This window comes from Balaenoptera borealis (assembly GCF_965194805.1).
Source record: "Balaenoptera borealis genome assembly, chromosome: 16".
In the NCBI taxonomy this organism is placed as follows: domain Eukaryota; kingdom Metazoa; phylum Chordata; class Mammalia; order Artiodactyla; family Balaenopteridae; genus Balaenoptera; species Balaenoptera borealis.
The window spans coordinates 78,486,821-78,509,603 of NC_138872.1; the positions used below are offsets into that span (position 1 = coordinate 78,486,821).

A 22,783-nucleotide genomic window follows, 5' to 3' on the forward strand; every position below is an offset into this window, starting at 1 on the left:
TTTTTCCCCTGGAGGGTTGTCACTTAAAAACATATAGATGCACCTGAAACTAACATGACACTGTAAATTAACTATACTTCAATTGCAAAAAAAAAATCACACAAGGTAACAAAAATTTATCAACTCAAAAAAAAGCATATAGATAATAGATGCAGATACAGATACAGGTATAGATATAAAGTTAGAGATATCTGTGTTCTTAGTATCTATTAGTTGCTGGAATTAGTGACCCAAAATTGTGAATACTTTCCAGATTTGGAGGAATTAATCTGATTAGGGTACAAAAAGGTTGAAGATCCTACCTGATGACCCATTCAGGAAGCAGTGGAGGAAAAGGCATTGATAGAAATGAAGGGAAGCTGCCAGGGGGAAAGACCAACCTCTAGGTGTTCACCTGGGCAGCGGACCCAGCCCCAGCTGGGGCCTGGATGTATGTCCTCAGACACAGGAATGACCCAACCTGGGCAGTTCCTGACCTTGGGAGGTTGACTGCAGGTCCAGCTGGGTCTGGCTGGCTCAGAGGCTCACTTCCTGGGAAGTGAATGAAGGATGGACTGGTTCACAGCGGAAGTCAGGGGAGGCCAGCTGCTGGTGTACCTGAGCAGATGTCGACTCTGAACACGAGAGGCGTGGTCCTGCAAACCCTGCGGGGAAAGACCAGCCCCCGCGTTTTTAGACAGGCAGCTGGGGCTCAGAGTGATTAAATGGCCTGCCTGAGGCCACACAGCCAGGAGAGGATTCAGACCCAGGTCCATGTGACTCCAAAGTCCATGTTCTTCTTCCTTTTCTAAGCAGCCACCATGCTTACGTGGAGACCTGGCAGGCCTCTGTCATAGAGCCCCCGCTCGTCATTGTCACATGTGGCTCCCGGGTGGTTAGCCCATCAGGTAACAGGGAGGTGACCGCAGCGTTCAGTCTGGGCTGCCTTCTGTTGGCTGGACCATTCATGGGGCTGTTCTGCTTTGATTCAACTCCCAGGGTTCCCAGGTTCCTTCTCTACCTGTAGCGTGTGCTGGGCCAAGTGGCTTGACCAGCATGGTCACTCGTATGACTGAGCCAAGACTGGGAGAAACCCACTTCCTCTTATCTCTAAGCGACCAGCCTTGTCCAGCCTCATATGCTGCTTCCCACACAGGAAGAGAAGCTCTCCATGCCACCCATGGCCTTCGAGACAAGCTGCATCTTTCACGAGATTTGCAGCTCCAGTTTGCATCATGGTATCTTTGCATTTGGGGACAGACCCACCAGCAAAGACTTGGAGGCCATGGGCTAGCAGCAGTGCTGGGGTGGGTGGTGAATAATCGCTTTCTGGTACAACCTCCTAACTGGGCAGGCTCTCAGTGAATAATCAGAGGCACCCCTCCCTATAGCTAAATTATAATTCTTTGTGTGTGTGATAAACTATTGTCCTTCACTGAATATTCACGGCTCTATTAGCCAAGACCCCCACTATGTCTCAGGGACTGAAAACTGGGTAGATGTCTAAATTTCTGTGCCCATTCTGTGCCTTAGCAATGGCCCCAGGATGGCTATTTTCAACTGAATCTGGAATGAGAGCTCAATTATACTCTCCTGTTTATATATGCCAGTTTAAAAAAATGTTTATTCAATTTATATAAACTAAAATAAATAAAGATAAAGAAATAAGTAAATAACAATTCACCCATTTCTTCCACCCTCGCCCACCCTCCACTTATTGCAACCACCAATCTGTTTAATGTATCCAAGAGCTTGCTTGTTTTTTGTTTCTTTCTTTGTCTTTTAGATTCCACATATAAGAGAGATAATACAGTATTTGTCTTTCTCTGTCTGACTTATTTCACTTAGCATAATGCCCTCAAAGTCCATCCATTTTGTTGCAAGTGGCAAGATTTTATTATTTTTTATGGCTGAATAATATTCCATTGATTTATGCCACAATTTCTTTATCTGGTCATCCATTGATGGTCGCTTAGGTTGTTTCCATATCTTGGCTATTGTGAATGATGCTGCAATGAACATCAAGGTGCAGTTATCTTTAGTGTTTTCATTTTCTTCTCAGAGTACCCAGATTCTAATGGAATAACTGGATCATATGATAGTTCTATTTTTAATTGTTTTGAGGAAACTTCATACTGTTTTCTATAGTGGCTCAGCCAATTTACATTCCCACTAACAGTGCACAAGTCTTCCCTTTTCTCCATATCCTTGCCAACACATGTTATTTTTTTGTCTTTTTGATAATAGCCATTGTAACAGGCATGATTTGCTGTGTCATTGTGGTTTTGATTTGTATTTCCCTGAATGAATGATGTTCAGCATCTTTTCATGTACCCCTTGGCCATCTGTATGTCTTCTTTGGAGAAATGTCTATTCAGATCTTCTGTCCATTTTTTAATTGGATTGTTTGTTTTTGATATTGAGTTATATAGTTCTTCATATATTTTGGATATTAACCTCTTATCAAATATATGATTTGCAGGTATTTTCTCTCATTCTATAGGCTGCCTTTTCATTTTGTTTATTGTTTATTTTGCTGTGCAGGAGCCTTAGTTTGATGTAGTCCCACTTGTTTATTTTTGCATTTGTTGCTTTTGCTTTTGGTGCAGATTCAAAAACTCATCGCCAAGACCTATATCTAGGAGTTTACTGTCTATGTTTTCTTCTAGGAGCTTTATGTTTTCAGGTATTACACTTAAGTTGGTCATCAATTTTTGTGTATTGTGTAAGATAGTGTTCCGGTTTCATTCCTTTGCATGTGGCTGTCCAATTTTCCCAGACATTATTTACTGAAGACTGTTCTGTCCCCATTACATATTCTTGGCTCCTTTGTTGTAAATTAATTGACCATATATGCATGAGTTTATTTCTGGGTTCTCTACTCTGTTCCATTGATCTATGCCTCTGTTTTAATGCCAATACCATACTGTTTTAATTACTATAGCTTTGTAACATAGTTTGAAATTGGGTTGTGTGATGCCTCAAGCTTTGTTCTTTTTCCTCAAGATTGCTTTGGCTATTTGGGGTCTTTTGTGGTTTCATACAAATTTTAGGATTGTTTGTACTATTTCTGTGAAAAATACCATTGGAATTTTGATAGGGATTACATTGAATCTGTATATTGCTTTGGGTAGTATGGATATTTTAACAAAATTAATTTTTACAATCCATGAGCACAGAATATCTTTCGATTTTTTGTGCCTTCTTCGATTTCTTTCATTAATGTCTCATAGTTTTCAATATACAGGTCTTTCACCTCCTTGGTTAAATTTATTCCTGGGTGTTTTATTCTTTTTGATGCAATTGTTAATGGGATTGTCTTCTGATAGTTTCTCACTCTGATAGTTCATTATAAGCATAAAGGAATGCAGGAGATGTTTGTGTTGATTTGGTATCCTCCAACTTTACTAAAGTTGTTTATTAGTACTAAGAGTTTTTAATGGAGTCTTTAGGGTTTTCTACATATATCATGTCATCTGCAAATAGTGACAGTTTTACTTCTTCCTTTCTAATTTGGATTTTTTTTTTTTCCCTGATTGCTCTGGCTAAGACTTCCAATACTATGTTGAATAAAATTGGTGAGAGTGTGCAACCTTGTCTTGTTCCTGGTCTTAGAGGAAAAGCTTTTAGCTTTTCACCATTGAGTGTGATGTTAGTTATGAGCTTGTCATATGTGGCCTTTACTATGTTGAGGTATGTTCCCTCTATACCCGCTTTGAGTGTTTTCATTCTAAATGGGTGTTGAATTTTGTCACATGCTTCTTCTGCATCTATTGAAATGATCATATGATTCTTATCCTTTGTTTTGTTAATGTGGTGTATCATTGACTGATTTGTGAATATTGAACCATCACTGCATGCCTGGAATAAATCCTACTTGATCATGGTGTGTTATCCTTTTAAGGTATTGTTGAATTCTGTTTGCTAATACTTTTTTGAAGATTTTTGCATCTATGGTAATCAGGGATACTGGCCTGCAATTTTCTTTTTTTGTGGCATCCTTGTCTGGTTTTGGTATCAGGGTAATGCTGGCCTCATAAAATATGAAAGAGTTCCCCTCATATTTTTTGGAAGAGTTTGAGAAGAATTTGAGAAGAATATTTGGTAGAATTCACCAGTGAAGCCATCTGGTCCTGGACTTTTGTTTTTGGGGACTTTTTTATTGCTGATTCAGTCTCCTTGCTAATAATCGGTCCATTCAGATTTTCTGTTTCATCACAATTCAGTCTTTGTAGGTTGTATGTTTCTAGCAATTTATCCATTTTTTTTCTTGGTTGTCCAATTTATCCATTTCTTCTAGTTTGGCATATAATTGTTCACAGTAGTCATTTATTTATTGATTGATTGATTTTGCAAGAATAGTAAACTTTTTTTAAAAATAAATTTATTTATTTACTTATTTTGGCTGTGTTGGGTCTTTGTTGCTGCACATGGGCTTTCTCTAGTTGCGGCGAGTGGGGGCTACTCTTCGTTGCGGTACACAGGCTTCTCATTGCAGTGGCTTCTCCTGTTGCAGGGCATGGGCTCTAGGTGCGCAGGCTTCAGTAGTTGCAGCTCGCGGGCTCAGTAGTTGTGGCTCGCAGGCTTAGTTGCTCCGTGGCATGTGGGATCTTCCCAGACCAGGAGCTTGAACCCGTGTCCCCTGCATTGGCAGGCAGATTCTTAACCACTGCGCCACCAGGGAAGTCCCCACAGTAGTCATTTATGATCCTTTGTATTTCTTTGGTATCAGTTGTAGCATCTCTTTTATTTCTGATTTTGAATCCTCTCTCTTTTTTTCTTGCTGAGTCTAGCTAAAAGTTTGTCAGTTTTGTTTATCTTTTCTAAGAACCGGCTCTTAGTTTCATTGATCTTTTCTGTACTTTTCAGTCTTTATTTCATTTATTTCTGCTCTAATTTTTGTTCCTTCCTTCCACCAACTTTGGGCTTCATTTGTTCTTCTTTTTCTAGTTCCTTGGGGTGTAGAGTTAAGTTGTTTGAGACTTTTCTTGTTTCTTAAGGTAAGCATTTACTGCTATGAACTTCCCTCTTAGAACTGCTTTTGCTACATCTCATAAATTTTGGTATGTTACATTTCCATTTTCATTTGTCTCAAGGTATTTTTTTGTTGTTGTTGTTTCTCTTTTTGATTTCTTGTTTGACCCACTGGTTGTTCATAACTTGTTTAATCTCCACACGTTTGTGAGTCTTCCAGTTTTCTTCATGTAATTAATTTCTAGTTTCATACCATCGTGGCTAGAAAAAAAATGCTTGATATAACTTTGATCCTCTTAAATTTGTTAAAATTTGTTTTGTGGCCTAACATGATTTATCTTGGAAAATCCTTATTGATTTTCTGTCTGTATGACCTATCCATTGATGTTAATGAGGTATTAAAGTCCCCTACTATTATGGTATTGCTGTCTATTCCTCCCTTTAGGTCTGTAAATATTTGCTTTATATATGTTAGTGCTCCTATGTTGGGTGCATAAATATTTACAAATGTTATACTCTCTTATTGGATTGACCCCTTTATTGTTATGTAATGCCATTGTCTCTTATTACAGTCTTTGTTACAAAGTATACTCTATCTAAGTATAGCTATTCCAGCTGTCTTTCGGTTTCCATTTGCATGAAGTATCTTTTTCCATCCCTTCACTTTCACTTTGCGTTATGTCCTTACATCTAAGGTGTGTCTCCCTATACCTAAATTACATTTTTTTTGGTAATCAGGGTGCACACACAAGGTCACCTACAGCCCTGGCTCACCCCCCTCCCAACTATGCACTGTGTCTACTCTTCTTCAGAACTCTTCTGCAGTGAGGCCAGAGTTCAAGTAGGCAGTCTGTCAGACAAACAGTCAGAGGGCACTGGGGTTTCCTCATGCACTTGGCCTTGTGCAAACCTGGTCTTGGGCAAGGCCAGAAAAGTATGCAACCGGACCTCAGTTCTTGCACCTTCCCCCAATAGAGCTCACAGCCTTCGGTCCTATTTCTAGAAATACCAGGGGTGTTGCCCAGCCCGCAGCGCGACTTCGCAAACCATCAGTCCACTCCAAGCAACATTTATTAAGGGTGGCGAATAGCTAGGTGGGGCGGGGCCAGGGGCTGCCATCTGCCGCCAAACCTCAGGCTCTATACATGTATATACAGGGATAGGGGCTGGAGGTGGGGAGAGCATCATGTGGGGGCGGCCTCAGACGGAGGAAGCCAGCTTCCGCTTGGTGCTCTCGCTGCAGCGGTGCAGGATGAGGTCTGCGCTGGGCCTCGGGGGCACGGCCGGCTGCGGCTTGGGGCGCTCGGTCTTGGGCGGCTCCTCCTCCTCTGCTGGTGGACAGGGCCAGCTGAGGCCCGCCCCGCCTGCTCGGCCCCACCTCTCTTCACTTTTCAGGCCCCACCCCTCAAGGCCCCGCCTCCATCACCTGGCCCCGCCCCAGGCCCCGCCTCTCAGCACCCTGGATGCTGGCCACATCCCTCCTCACCTCCGGCCCGCCCCCAGACTCAGGCCCTGCCCCCAGGCGCCCGTCCTCACTCACTCAGCGGGCTCCTTGGGCTCTGGGGCCCCGGCGGCGCCCGGCGGCGGCCCTGCTGCAAAAATCGGACACTGTTGCGCCGATAGGTGTCCTGGCTGAGGCGCTTCCGTGACTGCTGGTGGATGCTGTGCGCGTTGCGGATGGACGACCTGGGCACAGCAGGTCAGGGGCTTTGGTCAGCGCCCCGCGTCCCTGCCCTCCCCGCGTCCCTGCCCGAGGGGACTCTCATGGTCACCCCTGGAGTCCAAAGACTAGCCCGGGGAGGTTGAGAGTGGGAAGGAGGCGGGCTGGGGGGTGGGGGGTGGTCCAGCACAGCCTGGGCGGGGCATGAAGGCGACTGCCCCTCACCGACGCGGACCCCTGCCCTGACTCAGAGCCCAGGCCCATTTCCCACACCCCTCAGCAGCCTTCAGCCTACCCGCTCCCCAGGAAAGCCCTCCGAACTGCCGCAGCCCTCACGGGCCATCCCGAGGACTCTAGGCGTCGGAGCCGCCACCTCCATCTCACACCTCTGCTTTCCCACCGCCCCTGCGCCAGCCCCAGCGTGTGGGAGGGGGCCTCCATCCAGTGACGGTGCTGCCTTCCCCGCCAGGCTGAGCGCCCCTCCCCTGCCCCAGCACTGCCTCTCCAGGGCCTGGACAGACAGACGGAAGCCGTGGTATACCCTCCTCAGCCCCGCCCAGCCCGCCCCCACTGCCCCGGGGACCCTTGCTCACCTGCGGGGCGGCGCTCCCCTCTTGATCCGGCTTTGGGCCTGGTCTGTTTCCTGCCCTGCCTGTTGCAGGTACATGGATGGGAAGTAACCTGTGACATCTTCTTTCCTGCAACAGAGGCAGCCCCTGAGGCCTGAGCAGCTGCAGGGGCGGGGCCTCAGACGTGGGGTCAAGGCTCCCTCTAAACAGTTGGGGGTCGAGGCAGCTGGGAGGTTGCAAACACGGCAGCCAACACCAGACCCTGCACCTGTGTGCCTCAGTTTCCTCATCAATGCGACACAGGACTTCCCAGTTGTGACAGTGGGAGGGGGAGGAAGTTAGCAGATCCATCTCCCCAGGGACAGGTGTTTGCTATAAAACATCTGCAATATTGTATGTCAGTTTTTTCTTTTATGGTGATTGCCTTCTGTGTCCTAAGAAACTTCTGCCTACCTCCAGGTCACCAAGTTCCCTTATGCTTTCTTCCAAAAGCTTCTTAGTTTTGGGTTTTGTGCTTGGTAAAATCTGTGAAATGTCCCAAATAAAGGTGTATGGTGTGAGGCAGGGATCTAGGTTCATTTTGTTCCCCCATAAGGATATCCAGTTGTTCCAGCACCATTTGTTGAGAAGATTTTTCTTTCCATTCTCATTACTACATTTGGTAGTAAAAAAACAACAGCCTTTGCATAATACAAACCTCACTCCATAAAACTCTGATTCTTCTTGGCTGGTGGGAGACTCACAAACATTGTCTCAGGGGTGCATGATGGGGGTTAACTGAGTTTGGGTCAAAAAACTAATTCACTTTGCTGTATAGCAGAAACTAACACAACACTGTAAAGCAACTATATGCCAATAAAAATTTAAAAATAAAAAATAAAGGTTGAGAAATCCTGCCTCAAAGTCCCCAGCCAAGGACCACACTGATGGGGGGTGTTGTGGCCACAAGCTCACTGGGGTCACGGATGGGCCCTGTGACTCAGGGCTCTGAAATCGTGTGCAAGACCCTGGGATTCTGCTTTCCCCAGAACCAGGAAAACAAGTTAGTATTCCTACATTCACTTGGAGGAATAAACACATGGAAATTGCAATGAAGGATTTTAAAAGGAAAAGGGATGACAGGGTCTGCTCTAGCAGCTATCAAATATAATAATTAATACAATTAATTGTGTTGCTGGAGAATGAATAGATGGACTGGTCAGGGGACGTGACCCCAAGTCACAAAGGAAAGGTGTGCCCACTCAGACAAGGACACTGAACCCTGAGACACGGGCAGGCTGGGATTATCACGAGTTTGCTTCCAAAATGGAAACAGCCCAGAGAGAGGCAGTGGCCTACCCAGAGTCACACAGTCAAGTCGGCACTGAGCCTACGCAGGCCCAGCCCCAGGCCAGGCTGACTCTCAGGGCAGGTGCAGTGGGAGGGAGGGCACAGCTCTCCTACCTGATGACCCACCAGCCATCCAGGAGCTTATGAATGACCTCGATGGTTTCGCCCTGCTCCAAAGACATCTCGTCCTCCAATAGGGCAGTGTAGGCTTTGATGGTGACGTAGGGCTCACCTGGAGAGGGGAGGGGCAGAGTGTGAAGCCCTCCCCACCACGGGGCTCACCACCCCGCCCCTCCTCTCTGGGCCTGGGGCTTCCTCCAGCTGGAGCCCAGGACCTCTCTCCTCCAGCCCTCCCCACTCCTCGTGGAGACACTCTGGACTTGTGCCCTCTGCCTACTCTACCCAGGGGAGCTCGCCCGCTCCTACCCACCATCACCCACACCAGAGGCCAGGAGCGCCCATGACTACAGAGACCTGGCCAGGAACCTGCACACGAGGAGTGGCTAGGCAGGAAGTGTAGAGGTAGAGCGCCCATCCAGTGGCACCTGAGCTACTCAACTCCAGTCCACTGTTGGCATGTGGGGCTGCAGGCCCAGTACACATGCCTTTCCCAACTTTTAAAGAGAAGTCATAAATCCACATAAAATCGTAAGATCTTTCTATTGCAAAATATGGGCAACCAATACTAAATTTTTTCAAACCCCACGTGGGACCCATCCAGCCCAGGGGCTGCCAGTTTTTCCATTCTAGTCAGCCATGATGCCCCCACCTCCAGGCAGCCCTCCTTAATGAGCCTCAGTTTGGCTCATCATGCAGCTTCCCACTGGACCCGGCCCCAGGCTGGCAGCCACCTGGTGTCCCAGGCTTACCTTATCCCCCTCACCTCTATTCTACGTCCTGGTTCCCCCTGTCCTGACCAAGGGCACCACCTCCTACCCCACCTAGACCCAACCTAGGGTCTCAGCCCTGCCTCCCCTCCTGCCCAGCCCACAGTCATGCCTGACCCCAAAGCAGTCACTTCTGGCTCTTCAATCCTGCCCCTCTCTCCCACCCCTGAGGCCGAGGAGGGGAGGGGCACCTGCATAGTTGGGTTCTGGGTCTTCTGCCTCATCGGGACTGTCCAGGGGCTCCAAGTAGGACGCCGGGACCCAGCCGCGCTTTGTCTTCATTTGGCAGAACCACCAGCCTGTGCCAGGGATATGGGGCGGTAGGTCTGGGCGGGCCTGGAAGCCTCCCTCAGCCATCGGTGGGGGATGGGGGTGGGTGAGGGCACTCAGACACAGACACACAGGCGTCCAACACTCAGATTCAGAAATGTCACCTTCACCACACTCCACACCAAAATCACACATACCAGTACACACAGGGTCACAGAACTACAGCTCAGAACCCACTTCACACACATGGTGAGAAGTTCACCTGTCCACCCGGATATAACCCCCAGAGATGCACAGTCACAGCCCAGAATGTGTGCAGATCCCCAGAGCTGCCCTGGGGCACACTCTCAGAGAGAGGGTGACCCACAGTGTGGGGAGAACAGTCAGGGCCCCTGAAGGAGCCAGAGCCCCCCGGTGGGCCAGGCAGGGAGGAGGCCTGGGGCTGCCTGGGGGGCATAGCCTTGGTGGGGGCCTGTAGCCGTGGGCCCAGGCACCAGGGGAGGGAGGTCCAGGCAGGGCGGGGAGGCTGACCACTCTGGCTCTTCTCCACGACATCCACCACGTCGCCTGTGGCCAGAGCCATCTCGGAGCCTGAGCTCTTCTCATAGTCAGCGATGGCGCGGTACGTCTGCAGGATGATGGGGCCCGTGATGTCTGGGTAGAGGGAGGGCAGGGTGAGTGGACATTGTGGGCCCTGTGTAGGCCACCAGAACAGGCACTGGCATCCCATCCCCACCCAGCTGCAGACGGGCCAGGGGTAGATGCGCCCTGTATACTGGAAAGCAGCAAAGACCAACTAGTCTTCGCAGCCCTGCACTTACTGAGCACCTAGTGTGTTCCAGACACTGGTCACACACTTTACACACGGTCTCTTTCTCCTTTGATGTGGTTAGCGAGCAGCCCTTCTCAACTTCAAGGTGCACACAAATCACCCAGGGATCTTGCTGAAACATAGGTGCTGATTCTGTAGGCCTCTGGTGGGACCTGAGAGGCTACGTGTCTAACCAGCCCCCAGGCAATACTGCTGCTGCCTGTTATGGGCTGAATTGTGTCCCCCCACCCCCAAATTCATACGTTGAAGCCCTAACCCCCAGTACCTTAGAATCTGAGTGTATTTGGAGATAAAAGCTTCAAGGAGGTGATTAAGGTTAAATGAGGTCATAAGGGTGGGACCCTGATCCAACAGGACTGGTGTCCTTATAGGAAGAGGAAAAGACACCAGGGAGTTGCATGCACAGAGGAAAGGCCATGTGAGGACAAAGCAACAAGGCAGCCATCTGCAAGCCAAGGAGAGACGCCTCAGCTGAACCCAAACCTGCCCACACCTTGATCTCAGCCTTCCAGCCTCCAGAACTATGAGAAAACACATTTCTTCTATTTAAGCCACCCACTCTATGACACTCTGTTATAGCAGCCTGACCTAAGACACTGCTGGTCACTGGACCACACTTTGAGTAGCCCAGAGTACTTGACCATGTGTCCCACCGACTGGCTGAAATCCTGCTCCACATTTAGTAGCTGTGTGTCCCTTGTCAAGAGTCTCAACTTGGGCTTCCCTGGTGGTGCAGTGGTTGAGAATCCGCCTGCCAATGCAGGGGACACGGGTTCGAGCCCTGGTCTGGGAAGATCCCACATGCCGCGGAGCAACTGGGCCCGTGAGCCACAACTACTGAGCCTGTGCGTCTGGAGCCTGTGCTCTGCAACAAGAGAGGCCGCGATAGTGAGAGGCCTGCGCACTGCGATGAAGAGTGGCCCCCGCTTGCCACAACTAGAGAAAGCCCTCGCACAGAAACAAAGACCCAACACAGTCAAAAATAGATAAATAAATTAATTAATTTAAAAAAAAAGATGACTACTATCTTAAAAAAAAAAAAAGAGTCTCAACTTAAATCAAGCCTCAGTGTGTCCAGTTGCAAAATGGGGATAATAGCCCAGTTGTACCTATTTCATACTATTATAGAGATGATTACATGAGTTAATACATGGAAAACATTTAAAATAGTGCCTGGCACAGGGTAAGTGCTCGATAAATGTTAGGTAGTGCTATTAACAATTATCGTGCAATAAAGACTAGATACTGTCATGCCCCTGAGTCACCCCTAAAGGCCACTTTTGCCCCTAAATCTGTTCATTCGTTCAGCCAGAACATCCTCTGGGTTGCTGGGAGCCAGGCTCTGTGCTGGGTGCTGCAGCCATGGAGGTGAGCTCCCTTCACTGACCAGTGACCCTCAAAGACCCCAACTCTTCAGTGCAGCCACCAAGACCCTTCACAGCTGCTCTCACCTCCTGCTCTTTTCCCTGCACACACTGAGCTCAGGGTCCCTGATGGTGTCAGCAGTCCCTTAGGGTGACCCTCACTTGGCTGACCCCGGCCTCTCACCTGCAGCGTTACTCTTGCCATCTCTGGGCATCAGGTATGTCTCTGGCTTTTTCACCCTGCATCAGAGAACAGTCTGGGTTAGACGCCAGCTTCCCCTGGGGAACAGCATGCTCCGGGCAGACCTACAGAAGAACTTCCCAAGAAAGTTCCCAGAAGGAACGTGGGAAATGGGGGCCTCCGCAGAGAGAAGGTAGCAACCGGACTGGGAGGACAGGGCTCTGAGGAAGACAGGATCTGCTCAGCCAGCCCGAGGAGGGGCCCCAGCCTCCTGCAGACCCAAAGGAGAAGGCTCGTGGGCCAGCTCCCTTCTGCTGGAGCCTCGAGAGGGAAGCCAACAGGAGTGGGCGCCCCCATCCTCCGGGGCCAATGGGAGCTGCCCTGCCCGGGACCGGGGATGTGTTCAAGGGTCCAGAAGCAGTGGCTGGAGCTCTGCTGTCTGTCTACGGCAGCCCTGTCCTCCAGGCCTCCCCCAGCACTCAGTATCAGGGAGGGACGGGACGGAGAGAGGGACCTTCCGCAGCACATTCCCGCGAGATCTCATCAGCATCTCCGATGCTGTCCACGCGGGGCCCTGAGCACAGGAGACCCCTGGGGCGAGGGCAGGCAGAGAATGAGGTGACAAAGGATAGGCAGGGGCCTGAGAGAGGCTCAGGAAGGAACAGCGGCCCCCGGCCCCCCACATCCTCTCGGGGGCTCCACACTTCACAGTTTGTAAGCACTCTCCCCAGCGCCCACCACTGCATCTGGCCCTCACCACCCGGTCACAGAGGGGGGTTGCTTTCAGAAGGCTCCAGGTCCCACGGCCAGGCAGTCTCAGAGTCAGGGCAAGGACTTAGGACCTTAGACCCGCAGCCCACAGTGCCTCCCCCCGACCCCCAGCACCCTGAGGCTCAGAGGGGTCCAGGTAGAGACTTGGCAGGGATGCTGGGGGCATCCAGAGTTGGAATCCTGCCTCCTTGGCTTTCCCTGCTGTGTGACTTTGGGCAAGTCACTTCCCCTCTCTGAGCCTCAGGCTCCTCCTGTGTAACATGGGGAAAGTCCCACCCCCTCCAGGCAAGGGTCTGACCACCACCTTTCCTCCTCCCGCCACTCACTGGCTGTCCGTGGGGAGCTTGAGGTCGTCAGGGCGCACCTTGAAGAAGTTGAGGAGGTGGGGGCAGCGGGAGATCTTGCCAGGCAGGTTCATGAGCGAGTTGCAGTACTCAGTGAGGGTGCCCTGGCGGCTCTCGGCCACCCGCTGCCCATCAAACCACCGCGGGGCTGGGCGGACCAGGGAGGGGCACCAGAGGACCAGTGAGCACACTCGAGAGGTCAAGTCCGGAGAGGGTGGGAGTGGAGGGGGCAATCGGAGGGCAGGGGAGGGGAGCTGGGACAGGTGAGCCTGCCCAGGTGACTCAGCCCCACTCCTCACCTGGCAGGTGGGGGATGATCCTGTTCTCTGGGGTGATGTCCCCCGCCTCGATAGGAAACATCTCCTTTAAGATTTTCTAGACAGAAAAGCAGACGTGAAGGAATCTGTTTTATTACAGCACTGTAAAACACAAAACTGGACATGACCTAAATACCCTTCCAATTGCTCAGGCTAGAAGCTCCTGGTGGCATCCTGGATTCTTCTTTCTCTTCCACCTCACATCCAATCCATCAGCAAATTCTTTTGGTTCTGCTCCCCAAGTCTACTCAGAATCTGATCCTTCTCACTACACTTGCTGCCACCACCCTGGTCAGAGCTTCCACTGGGTCTGGTTATTATAACCTTCTTAGGTCACTCACGCCTCCCCCTCCCTTGTCTGTCCTCAATCCAGCATCCAGAGGGATCCTCTGAAAACCTAAGTTGCATCCTATCCCTCCTCTGCTCAGAACCCTCCCTGCCTCTCAGCTCACTCAGAATGGAAGCCAAAGGCTCCACATTGGTCTACAAGGCGCCGTGTGACCTGCCTCTGCCTGTCTTGCTCACCTCTCTTGCCACCACTCTCCCTTTGTTCACTCTGCTCCAGCCACCCTTGAATGCTCCAGGCCCACTCCTGCCCCAGGGCCTTTGCATGTGTGATTCCCATTCTTCCCCCACACAGATCAATAGCTCACTCTCTCTCTCTTTCTCCTTCTTCAAGTCCTTGCTCAGATATCTCCCACTTCAGTGAGGCCTCCTCCCTGACAACTGTCCTTCCTTGTCCCACTCTTCCCACCTCCCCTCCCTGCTTTATTTTTCTCTGTAATTCTAAGGACCATTTTACATACTATATAAGTTACTTATTTTTTTGTTTGTCTGTTATCCTGACTCCTCCACTAGAACATAAGGTCTATTAGGGTGGGCAAGGATTTGCATCTGTTTTTTATGCCTTTCAGCAGCATTTTCTTCTCACTAAGTATAACGTGCCTGGTACTTAGTTGGTGCTCAATAAATAGTGGTTGGATGAATGAATGAGTCGACCAATTAATAAAAGAAGCAAATCCTACAATGGAATAACCCAGAACAGTTTAAAGAGGTGAGATGAAGCCCCACAAAGTATCAGCATGGACTGGTCTCAAAAATGTAACCTGGCGACAGTAATAAGATTGAGAAAGAGGCAAAAAGCACACTGATGGCATTTATATACACTACAGAAAATGCAGGCTCCACACTACTGCATGTTGTTTCTGTGCTGTGTGTGTGTGTGTGTGTGTGTGTGTGTGTGTGTGTGTGGCCACCCAGGGTAGGAGCTAGGACGGGATATGAGATGAAGGGCGACTTCCACTGCTTTTGTAATGTTTTATCTCCTTTATCTTAAAAACGCCTTATCTTAAAAACACCTTAGGGCTTCCCTGGTGGCGCAGTGGTTAAGAACCCACCTGCCAATGCAGGGGACACGGGTTCGAGCTCTGGTCCGGGAAGATCCCACAAGCCGCGGAGCAACTAGGCCCGTGCGCCACAACTACTGAGCCCATGCTCTAGAGCCCTCGAGCCACAACTACTGAGCTGGCGTGCCTAAAGCCCGTGCTCGGCAACAAGAGAAGCCACCGCAGTGAGAAGCCCGCGTACCGCAACCAAGAGTAGACCCCATTCCCACAACCAGAGAAAGCCTGCGCAAAGCAATGAAGACCCGACACAGCCAAAAATAAAATAAATTTAAAAAAAAAACAAACAAAAAAACCGCCTTATAGCAAACGGCCCAGTGATATCAGCTGTGACTCCAGGTGCTGGGTGTACAAGGCTGGCTACAGTTTTCTTTGCATTTATCTGCATTTCACTTTAAATAATTCACACAAGAGAAGTGCAGGAACCTGCACGCTTCCTGAAGCCCCTTCCCTGGTTAAGGAGGGCCCTGCGTGTGGAGTGGGCCCTGGGGGAACCCATCTGGCTTTTGTGGCCCCTCCATCCACATGGCCCTGTCTTAGACCAGAACCCAGCATGTGTGCCCTGTGACCCCCGATGACCACCCCCAATTTTGTCCAACCAGCCACTGGTGTTGGGAACCCTGGGGGATTCTCTCATGTAAACCTTGGTGATAACAGGCACCCACAAAGCAAGAGGACCCGGTTTCTTGGGTGTCAGGATTATCCGCCCTCCTTCTAATCCACCAGGGGTCCTCATCAGGCCAGTGACGGTGAGTGAAAGAGCAAGCTCCTAGGATGACACCTGTGGTGGTGACACTGGCCAGGCTGTCCCCTGCAGGGACAGAGCAAGCAGGGCCCTTGAGACGGCCCCCTTGAGATCCTGTGGAATGGGTGCAGAGTTTCGGTTTGGGAAGACAGAAATATTCAGAAATGGGTGGTGGTGTTGGCTGTGTGACACTGTGAATGTACTTAATGCCACTGGCTTGTACACTTAAAATGGGTAAAGTGGTAAATGTATGTTATGCATATTTCACCAAAATAAAAATTGCTTTAGTGGTTTTTAAAGTTAAAAAAAATAATGTCCCCTTATCTGTGGGCTGGGAGGGGATGGGGGGACTCTGGGTTCCTCAGCTCCTGGTCAGCACCTGGGCTGCTCCCCTCCCCAAAGGGCAGAGCTGGGACTGGGTGTGGCATCCCCTCCCTGGAGCCCCAGCACAGGGCACTCACATGGAATTCGTAGATCTCAGTGAAGCGCCGGTAGACCACCTTCTCAGACAGGTCCTGCCACTTCACCAGGAACATGTAGACCTGGGGGGCGGTAGAGGTGGGGCATCTCGTTCAGCCATACACCTGGGCAGCCCCCCACCCCATGGTGGAAGCCCACAGGACTGGGGGTGGGAGGGAGAATGCTCTTTGTGGTAACCTGGGCCATAGAAAGAGCAACAAGTTCAGGGGCCCCAGGGCAAGAGGGATGACTTCTCTCAAATTAACTCAAATTCATCTGTAAACTGGAGGTAAAAGTAGGACCTCACTGCTAGGGCTGGTATGAGAGTTAACAGAAGGTAAGATACAGAAAGGGCTGGCCTCAGACAACACAAGAACTCAGTAAGATGTTGTATGGTTCCATTTCTATGAAATGTCCAGGGATTTCCCTGGTGGTTCAGTGGTTGGGACCCTGCGCTTTGACTGCCAAGGTCCCAGGTTCAGTCCCTGGTCAGGGAACTGAGATCCCACAAGCCATCTGCGTGGCCACAAAAAAAAAAAAAAAAAAAAAAAAATGTCCAAAAGAGACAAATCTATTGAGACAGAAAGTAGATTAGTTGTTGCCAGGGGCTGGGCAGGGTTGGGGGTAGGGGGACTAAGGCTTGACTGCTAACGGGTATGGGTGATGAAGAAAATCTTCTAAAATCAATTGTAGTGATGGTTGTGCAACTCTGTGAATATACTAAAAAACCACTGAATTGTACAATTCACATAGGTTAATCGTATGGTATGGGAATTATATCTCAAAAAAGCCATTATTTTAAAACAAACAAACAAGAAGAAAACAAAACAAAAAACCTCAGGAAGGAAAAACAGGCCTGCAAAAATAGTTAGGAGAATACCACTCAGCCACAGAAAAGAACAAATTACTGATATTTGCAATCATGTGGACGAATCTCAAAATCATTAAATTATGCTGAATGAAATAAGCCAGGCGTGAAGGGCTACATATGATTCCATATCTATGACATTCTAGAGCAAGCACAACTAATTTAAGGTGGAAAAAACCTGGGGCTGGGGAGGAATGACTGGGGCGTGAGATGGGGTGATGGTCATGGTCTACATCTTGATGAGAGTTTGTGTTACGTAGGGAGATGTACTGTCCAATCTCAGCAAATGTATCTCTGAGATTTGTGGGTTTCATTTTACATAAATTTTACATCAAAAGAGAAAAAAACTACAAAAAAATACTGAACTCTAGTTGTGATATGCATGCTGAAGTATTGGGTTGGCCAAAAAGTTCGTTCGGGTTTTTCTGTAAGGTCTTAAGGAAAAACCGGAATGAACTTTTTGGCCAACCCAACGTTTAGGACAAAGTGTACTGATGTTTGTAATTTGCCTTGAAATGCACCAAAAATAAGATAGATTGATGGGTGGATGGATGGATGGATGTATACATGATAAAGCAAGTACTACAGGAAATATTTAATGGTATAATCAAGATAGTAAGCATATGACTGGCTGGGTTTGTTTTGTTTTGTTTTTTAATTAATAATTTATTTAGTTTTGGCTGTGTTGAGTCTTCATTGCTGTGCACAGGTTTTCTCTAGTTGTGGCGCATGGGGGCTACTCTTCGTTGCAGTGCACAGGCTTCTCATTGTGGTGGCTTCTCTTGTTGCGGAGCATGGGCTCTAGACGCGCGGGCTTCAGTAGTTGCAGCACACGGGCTCAGTAGTTGTGGCTTGTGGGCTCTAGAGTGCAGGCTCAGTTAGTTGTGGTGCACAGGCTTAGTTGCTCTGCAGCATGTGGGATCTTCCGGAACCAGGGCTTGAACCTGTATCCCCTGCATTGGCAGGCAGATTCTTAACTACTGCACCACCAGGGAAGTCCCTGGTTGGGTTTTTTGTTTGGTTTTGTTTTGCTGTAAAATTTTTTTCAACTTTGCTGTAATTTGAAATTTCTCAGAATAAAATCTTGGGGAATAAAAAGAATAGCTACCAATGGAGATGATAAAAATGTTCTAAAAATTAGATAGTTGTGATGGTTGAAGAACTTTAAATATACCAAAAACCATAGTGCACTTTAAATGGGTGAACTTGCTAATATTTTACATATTTAGAAGTAAAATTAAATCAACAAGGATTTTTTTAACTTTAAAGTTGGAAACAAACAGAAACAAATGAACTTAACTCTATATAAAATGGGTAATAACCTAAATATTAAAGGAAAATGGAAAAGAATCCAAGTAGCTTTTAGTTGCAGCACTTTCAGTATTCTCAGTCCAAAAGGACAAAAAGAACTGCAAAGAAAACTTAAATTTGACTTAATAGGTTAGTAGGTTTATTGTTAATAGTGGCATGGGTGTAATTATTCTGAAACAAGTTTATGTGTATTTTAGAATTGAGCGGAAGGGTGAATATACTGATCTCGTTGGGAGCCAGGGTTCCTGCAGTGAGAGAAAGGAGCTACAAACATAAAGTGATGAGAAGCAAGGATGATATGAAATAGCTATTTCCGCCAGTCTGTCCACTGAAAAGGCAGTCATGAGCCATGACACCTTGGTGGCAATGAGCACACCTACCTTCCAGATCTTGGGTTCTAATATCACTCCCACTAAAAAGAACCAGGGCTCTTTAGTGAAATGGTTGAGTCCAGGACTAGGGCTGGGAAAGTCCAAGTTAAGCTGGACCACTTTGTGCCATAAGAATGTACCCAGGTGCCCTGTCTGCAACCCCCCGCAAAAAAAAAGAATGACAGGATATATTAAAAAAAAAAAAAAAAAAAAAAGTACAGAAGCCAGCCTGAAGGAGCTCCCAGTCACCAAATCTGGGACATTCTGAGCATCAAAATAAGTAATGATGGTATTGGATTATAACTCACTGAATAAAACAGGAATCCATGGAACCATACTGACATAAATAAGGAAGAAGGGAAGACACAGGAAAATGTTAACTAATAAATGCAGAAGGACCAATAGAGTTGAAAAATCATTCTTTGGCAATCATTATAGTAATTTGATTCAGGCAAGAGTCATACAGATACTATACGGCACAGGATATTCACGTAGCTTTACATAACCTCCCCATAGTTTAGTTATTAATTACAAAGGGGAAAATAGTAACTTTACAGCAGAGAAACTTGGAGGACACCTCCAGGACTCAGTGATCAAAGTTAACATCACCAATAAAGGAACAAATCAAAATCACCTGCCACCTGATAGGATCAATGAAAAGAACATATCAATACTTCTGGGGTATTCCTGCATTACCAAGATCTAACAAAATATCAGACACACCCAAATCGAGGGATGTTCTGCAAAATAACTGGTCCCATCTCTTCAAAAAGTCAAAGTTGAGAAGGACAAAGACTGATTAAGACTGATCTGGGTTTAAAGACCACCAAAGAGACATGACAACTCAGATGCAACAGGTGATCCTGGATAGTTTTTGTTCGTTTGTTTGTTTTAATTTGTGTGATCTTGGATTGGATCTTTGACCTGAAAAAATTTTCCTAAGGAGGGACAAGAGGACAACTAGTAAAATCCTGTGGGTTGCATGACAGTGTTTCATCAGTGTTAATTTCCTCATTTTGACACCTTTGGTTATGTAAAAGAACATCCTTGATTTTAAGAAATACACACCTGTAATATTTAGAGGTAAAGAAACACAGTGTCTCCAAATAACTCTCAAATGATTCAGAAAATGTATATTCAGAGAGAGAGAAAGCAGGAGGGACAAAGAGACGGAGGGGGAGAGACAGAGAGTGAGAGAAGGAGAGAGGAAATGTGGGTGAAGGAATATTGGAGTTATTGGTACTTTTTGGGACATTTCTGTAAATTTGAAATTAGTTCAAAATTAAAAGTTAAAAAAGAAGGGTCTTGGCACATACACTAAAAGTGTCATACAAGTGCCAATTTACTAATTGGATCCCTCCCTGGCCTTCTTCTGGGTTTGGGGACCCCGTGATGGGCCACGTCTGTGCCTGAACTCCTCCAGCTCCCCCAGGGCAGGAGGGGGGACTCCTCTGGTCCCTGTGGTGGTGTCACCCTACAGGAGGGGTCACGACTCTAATGTAACTGATCGCCACCAGCGCGCCCTCCCGAGGACCCTTCCCAGAGGGGCCGCGGGGACACTTGCCGGGCGCGGAGAGGGGACGCCGGGCTGGGGCGGGAAGCAGGGCGTGGGGTGGGTGGGCGGGCGGGGGCCGGGGTCCTCGCACCGACGGCCCGGGTGGCGGCGCGCATCTTTTGAAGGGCGCACATCGACTGCGGCCCCGGCGGGCGGCCTGAGGCCCAGAGCCGGGGAGCCTTGGCCGCGACCCCGCGCCCTCACCCCTCGGCCGCCCGCGTCCCGGGCCGGGAGTCCCGGGGCTGCGCGGGGACCGGCACCTGCGCCCCGCCAGTCCTGTCCCCACGCGCAGGGCGCCTCAGGCCGGTACTCACGTAGTGCTGGCTGGGGACGAAGCGCTTCTCGAAGCCCAGGAGGGCGATGTGGCGAATGAAGGGGTCCCCCATGACTGGGCTGCGTGCGGCCACCTCTTCTCCGGGGCTCTGCGGGCTGGGACTTAAATAGGCTGGAAAAAGGAAGTCGCCTCTCTCGCGGCGGGGCCGCGGGCAGGTGGGGGCAGGGAGCGTGCAGATAGGGCTTTGCTTCTTCTTTCAGTTTCTGGGATTCCTCGGGTTCCCGTGGTGCGGACATGGGTGGCCCCACGCACGCAGTTGTGCGGGGACACGCCCGTCATTGTCCCCGCCGTGGCCCACAGGGCCCCGCAGGAGGGCTGCCCGACTCCCAGCTCTCTCCTCCTGGCTCCTCTGAGCCAGCCACGCTGGCCCCTCTGTTCCAGGTGCTCCCATCTCAGGGCTTTTGCACAAGCCATTCCACCTGGCCCATCTCCCACACACCTGTAACTCCCACCCTCATCTTCTACAGGTTTCTGCTCAAAGGGCACCTCCTCTGAGAGGCCTTCCTTGATATAAACTTCACATAAAATAGCAAAACTTCATGCGGACCCCACCCCTCTTTCCTGGTTTTTTTTTTTTTTCAGACCACTCATCACTATTTTTATTTTTACAATGTCTTTCCCTACCAGAATGTGAGCCCCGTGAGAGAAGGGTTTGGCCTGTTTTGACGAGGGCTCTGGCCCCAAGCCCTAGAGCTGGTGCCTGACACGCAGTGGGCCCTCTGTAAGTATTCGGGTAGTAACTGCCTCACTCACGAAGTGATTGATGGAACGAATCCTCCAGGCGAGCGTGCGCAAGCCTCCGGTGTACGTCCCGGGTGACTGTGGCTGAGAGCAGGGGCAGCGGGGCAGACTGAGTGAGAACCGCGTTCAAGTCCTGATCAAAGAATGGCCGCTCAGAGCCGGTGGTTTCCTCCTGAGTGAAAGGGGACTCCCAGCCTTGCTGGGAAGGGGGAGAAGGGGATTTGGGATGGAGGGGTGAGGAGGACAGCAGCTTGCTGGGGGAGAGGCTGGGGCCTCTCTCACTAAAGCCTGGGGTGCTTGGCCAGGTAGATGGGGGGCCTGGGGGTCTCAGAGGTTATAGAGCCGGTTCAAGGTCACGCAGCAAGTGGCCTTAGACCCAGGCAGTTTAGCTGCAGGCTCAGGTGGGCAGGGCCAGTTTGTGGCCCAGATCCCCAGATTCCAAGATGGAGAGATGACGGCAAAGGCCATCAGCACCGGGAACACTCTGAGAGCCAAAGGTCCCCCTGGACCACCAGGGGTGAGGGTTGGTCTCTGGCAGGGGATTTAATCTAGGAAGCGCGGCGTCCGTTTCCTCTGCTCTGAAAGATCTGCTTGGCAGGTCCCCTCTGGTTACTGCTGCTCCCCGATCACCCTGAGGTCACCAGCCCCAGGTGTGACCAGCCTTGCAAGTCCTTCCCCTGATCATTTCCATTTACACATCTAGGATCTTCCTGCACAGAAGGATGATGCACTACTCAGCAATGGGCAGGAACTGCCGGACACAACACGGGTGAACCTTCCAGACACAATGCGCGGATAGAGAAGGCAGACACAAAGCACACCTTCTGCAGAATGCCATTGACACCAACCTCAAAAACTGCCCATGCCAGTCAGTGGGGTTGGAAGCCAGGGTGACCTCTGGCAACGGGGTGGTGGGGGTGGGGGTGGGGCAGCAGTCAGTGGAGGGAAGTAGGAGGCGGCAGGTGATTTGCTCTGTTGATAAGGATGCGACTTCCACAAGTGCACTCATTTTCTGAAAATTAACCCAGCCCCAGGCACGTCAGTTTCATGCACGGCCCTTTTCTGTGGGTGTGTCATACCTCAAAAGAAAGTTGAAAGCAAAGAACAGATTGAGTGGGATCACATGATGGATGGCAGTCCTCACTTAATTCCACATCAGTGGCCCCTGCAGCACAAGGCCCTTGGCTCACGGCTGAGTGGCTGTCCTTTCATTACTCACTAAATGCCCCCTCCCTGAGGGACGCTCAGCTTGTCTCTGGTCTTCCCTGTCCCACGTGGTGCTGCCTTGCGGTCCCCACACAGAGGTCAGACTTGCAGCATTGGCTCACCTGGGAAGGGTAGAGGAAGTGGCTGGTGGGGCTGGCTGCAGTGGTACCCCCCCCCCCCAACAACCCCGGGTGCCGGGTCTGGTCGTGGCCCCGGCTCTTCCTTCCCTTCTTCTCAGCGGTCTTTCCACTCTTGCATAATTGCCTGGCCAGGCTGCCCTGTCCTGCAGACACCAGGCACAACTCAGCGGCCC

The 22,783-nt window shown here is 49.5% G+C and overlaps 1 protein-coding gene across 3 annotated transcripts; it reads right to left on the reverse strand.

Annotated features, from left to right (window-relative positions):
- On the reverse strand, positions 1-22,175 carry NCF1 (neutrophil cytosolic factor 1). Of its 3 annotated transcripts, XM_082358620.1 has the most exons (11): positions 20,504-20,661; positions 16,087-16,167; positions 13,460-13,535; positions 13,143-13,308; positions 12,049-12,104; positions 10,200-10,322; positions 9,590-9,697; positions 8,626-8,743; positions 7,207-7,311; positions 6,494-6,639; positions 1-6,281 (listed from the first exon to the last, which is right to left on the reverse strand). In XM_082358620.1, exons 1-11 carry the CDS (start codon positions 20,573-20,575, stop codon positions 6,154-6,156), a joined length of 1,179 nt encoding a protein of 392 aa, XP_082214746.1. In that variant the 5' UTR covers positions 20,576-20,661; the 3' UTR covers positions 1-6,153. The 3 variants fall into 3 exon arrangements, with proteins under 3 accessions (XP_082214746.1, XP_082214748.1, XP_082214747.1); XM_082358622.1 differs by lacking the exon at positions 16,087-16,167; XM_082358621.1 differs by lacking the exons at positions 13,143-13,308; positions 16,087-16,167 and having other exon boundaries at positions 20,504-22,175.
- Between the last annotated feature and the right edge of the window lie 608 nt (positions 22,176-22,783).

Coding starts and splice junctions, on each gene's coding strand:
- NCF1 (XM_082358620.1), bottom strand. CDS start 20,575: ATGGGGGACCCCTTCATTCGCCACATCGCCCTCCTGGGCTTCGAGAAG. Junction 12,105..13,142: donor AAGCTCCCCACGGACAGCCA/GTGAGTGGCGGG, acceptor TCTCTGATGCAG/GGTGAAAAAGCCAGAGACAT. Junction 8,744..9,589: donor CCCAGAACCCAACTATGCAG/GTGCCCCTCCCC, acceptor TCCCCTCTCCAG/GTGAGCCCTACGTCACCATC.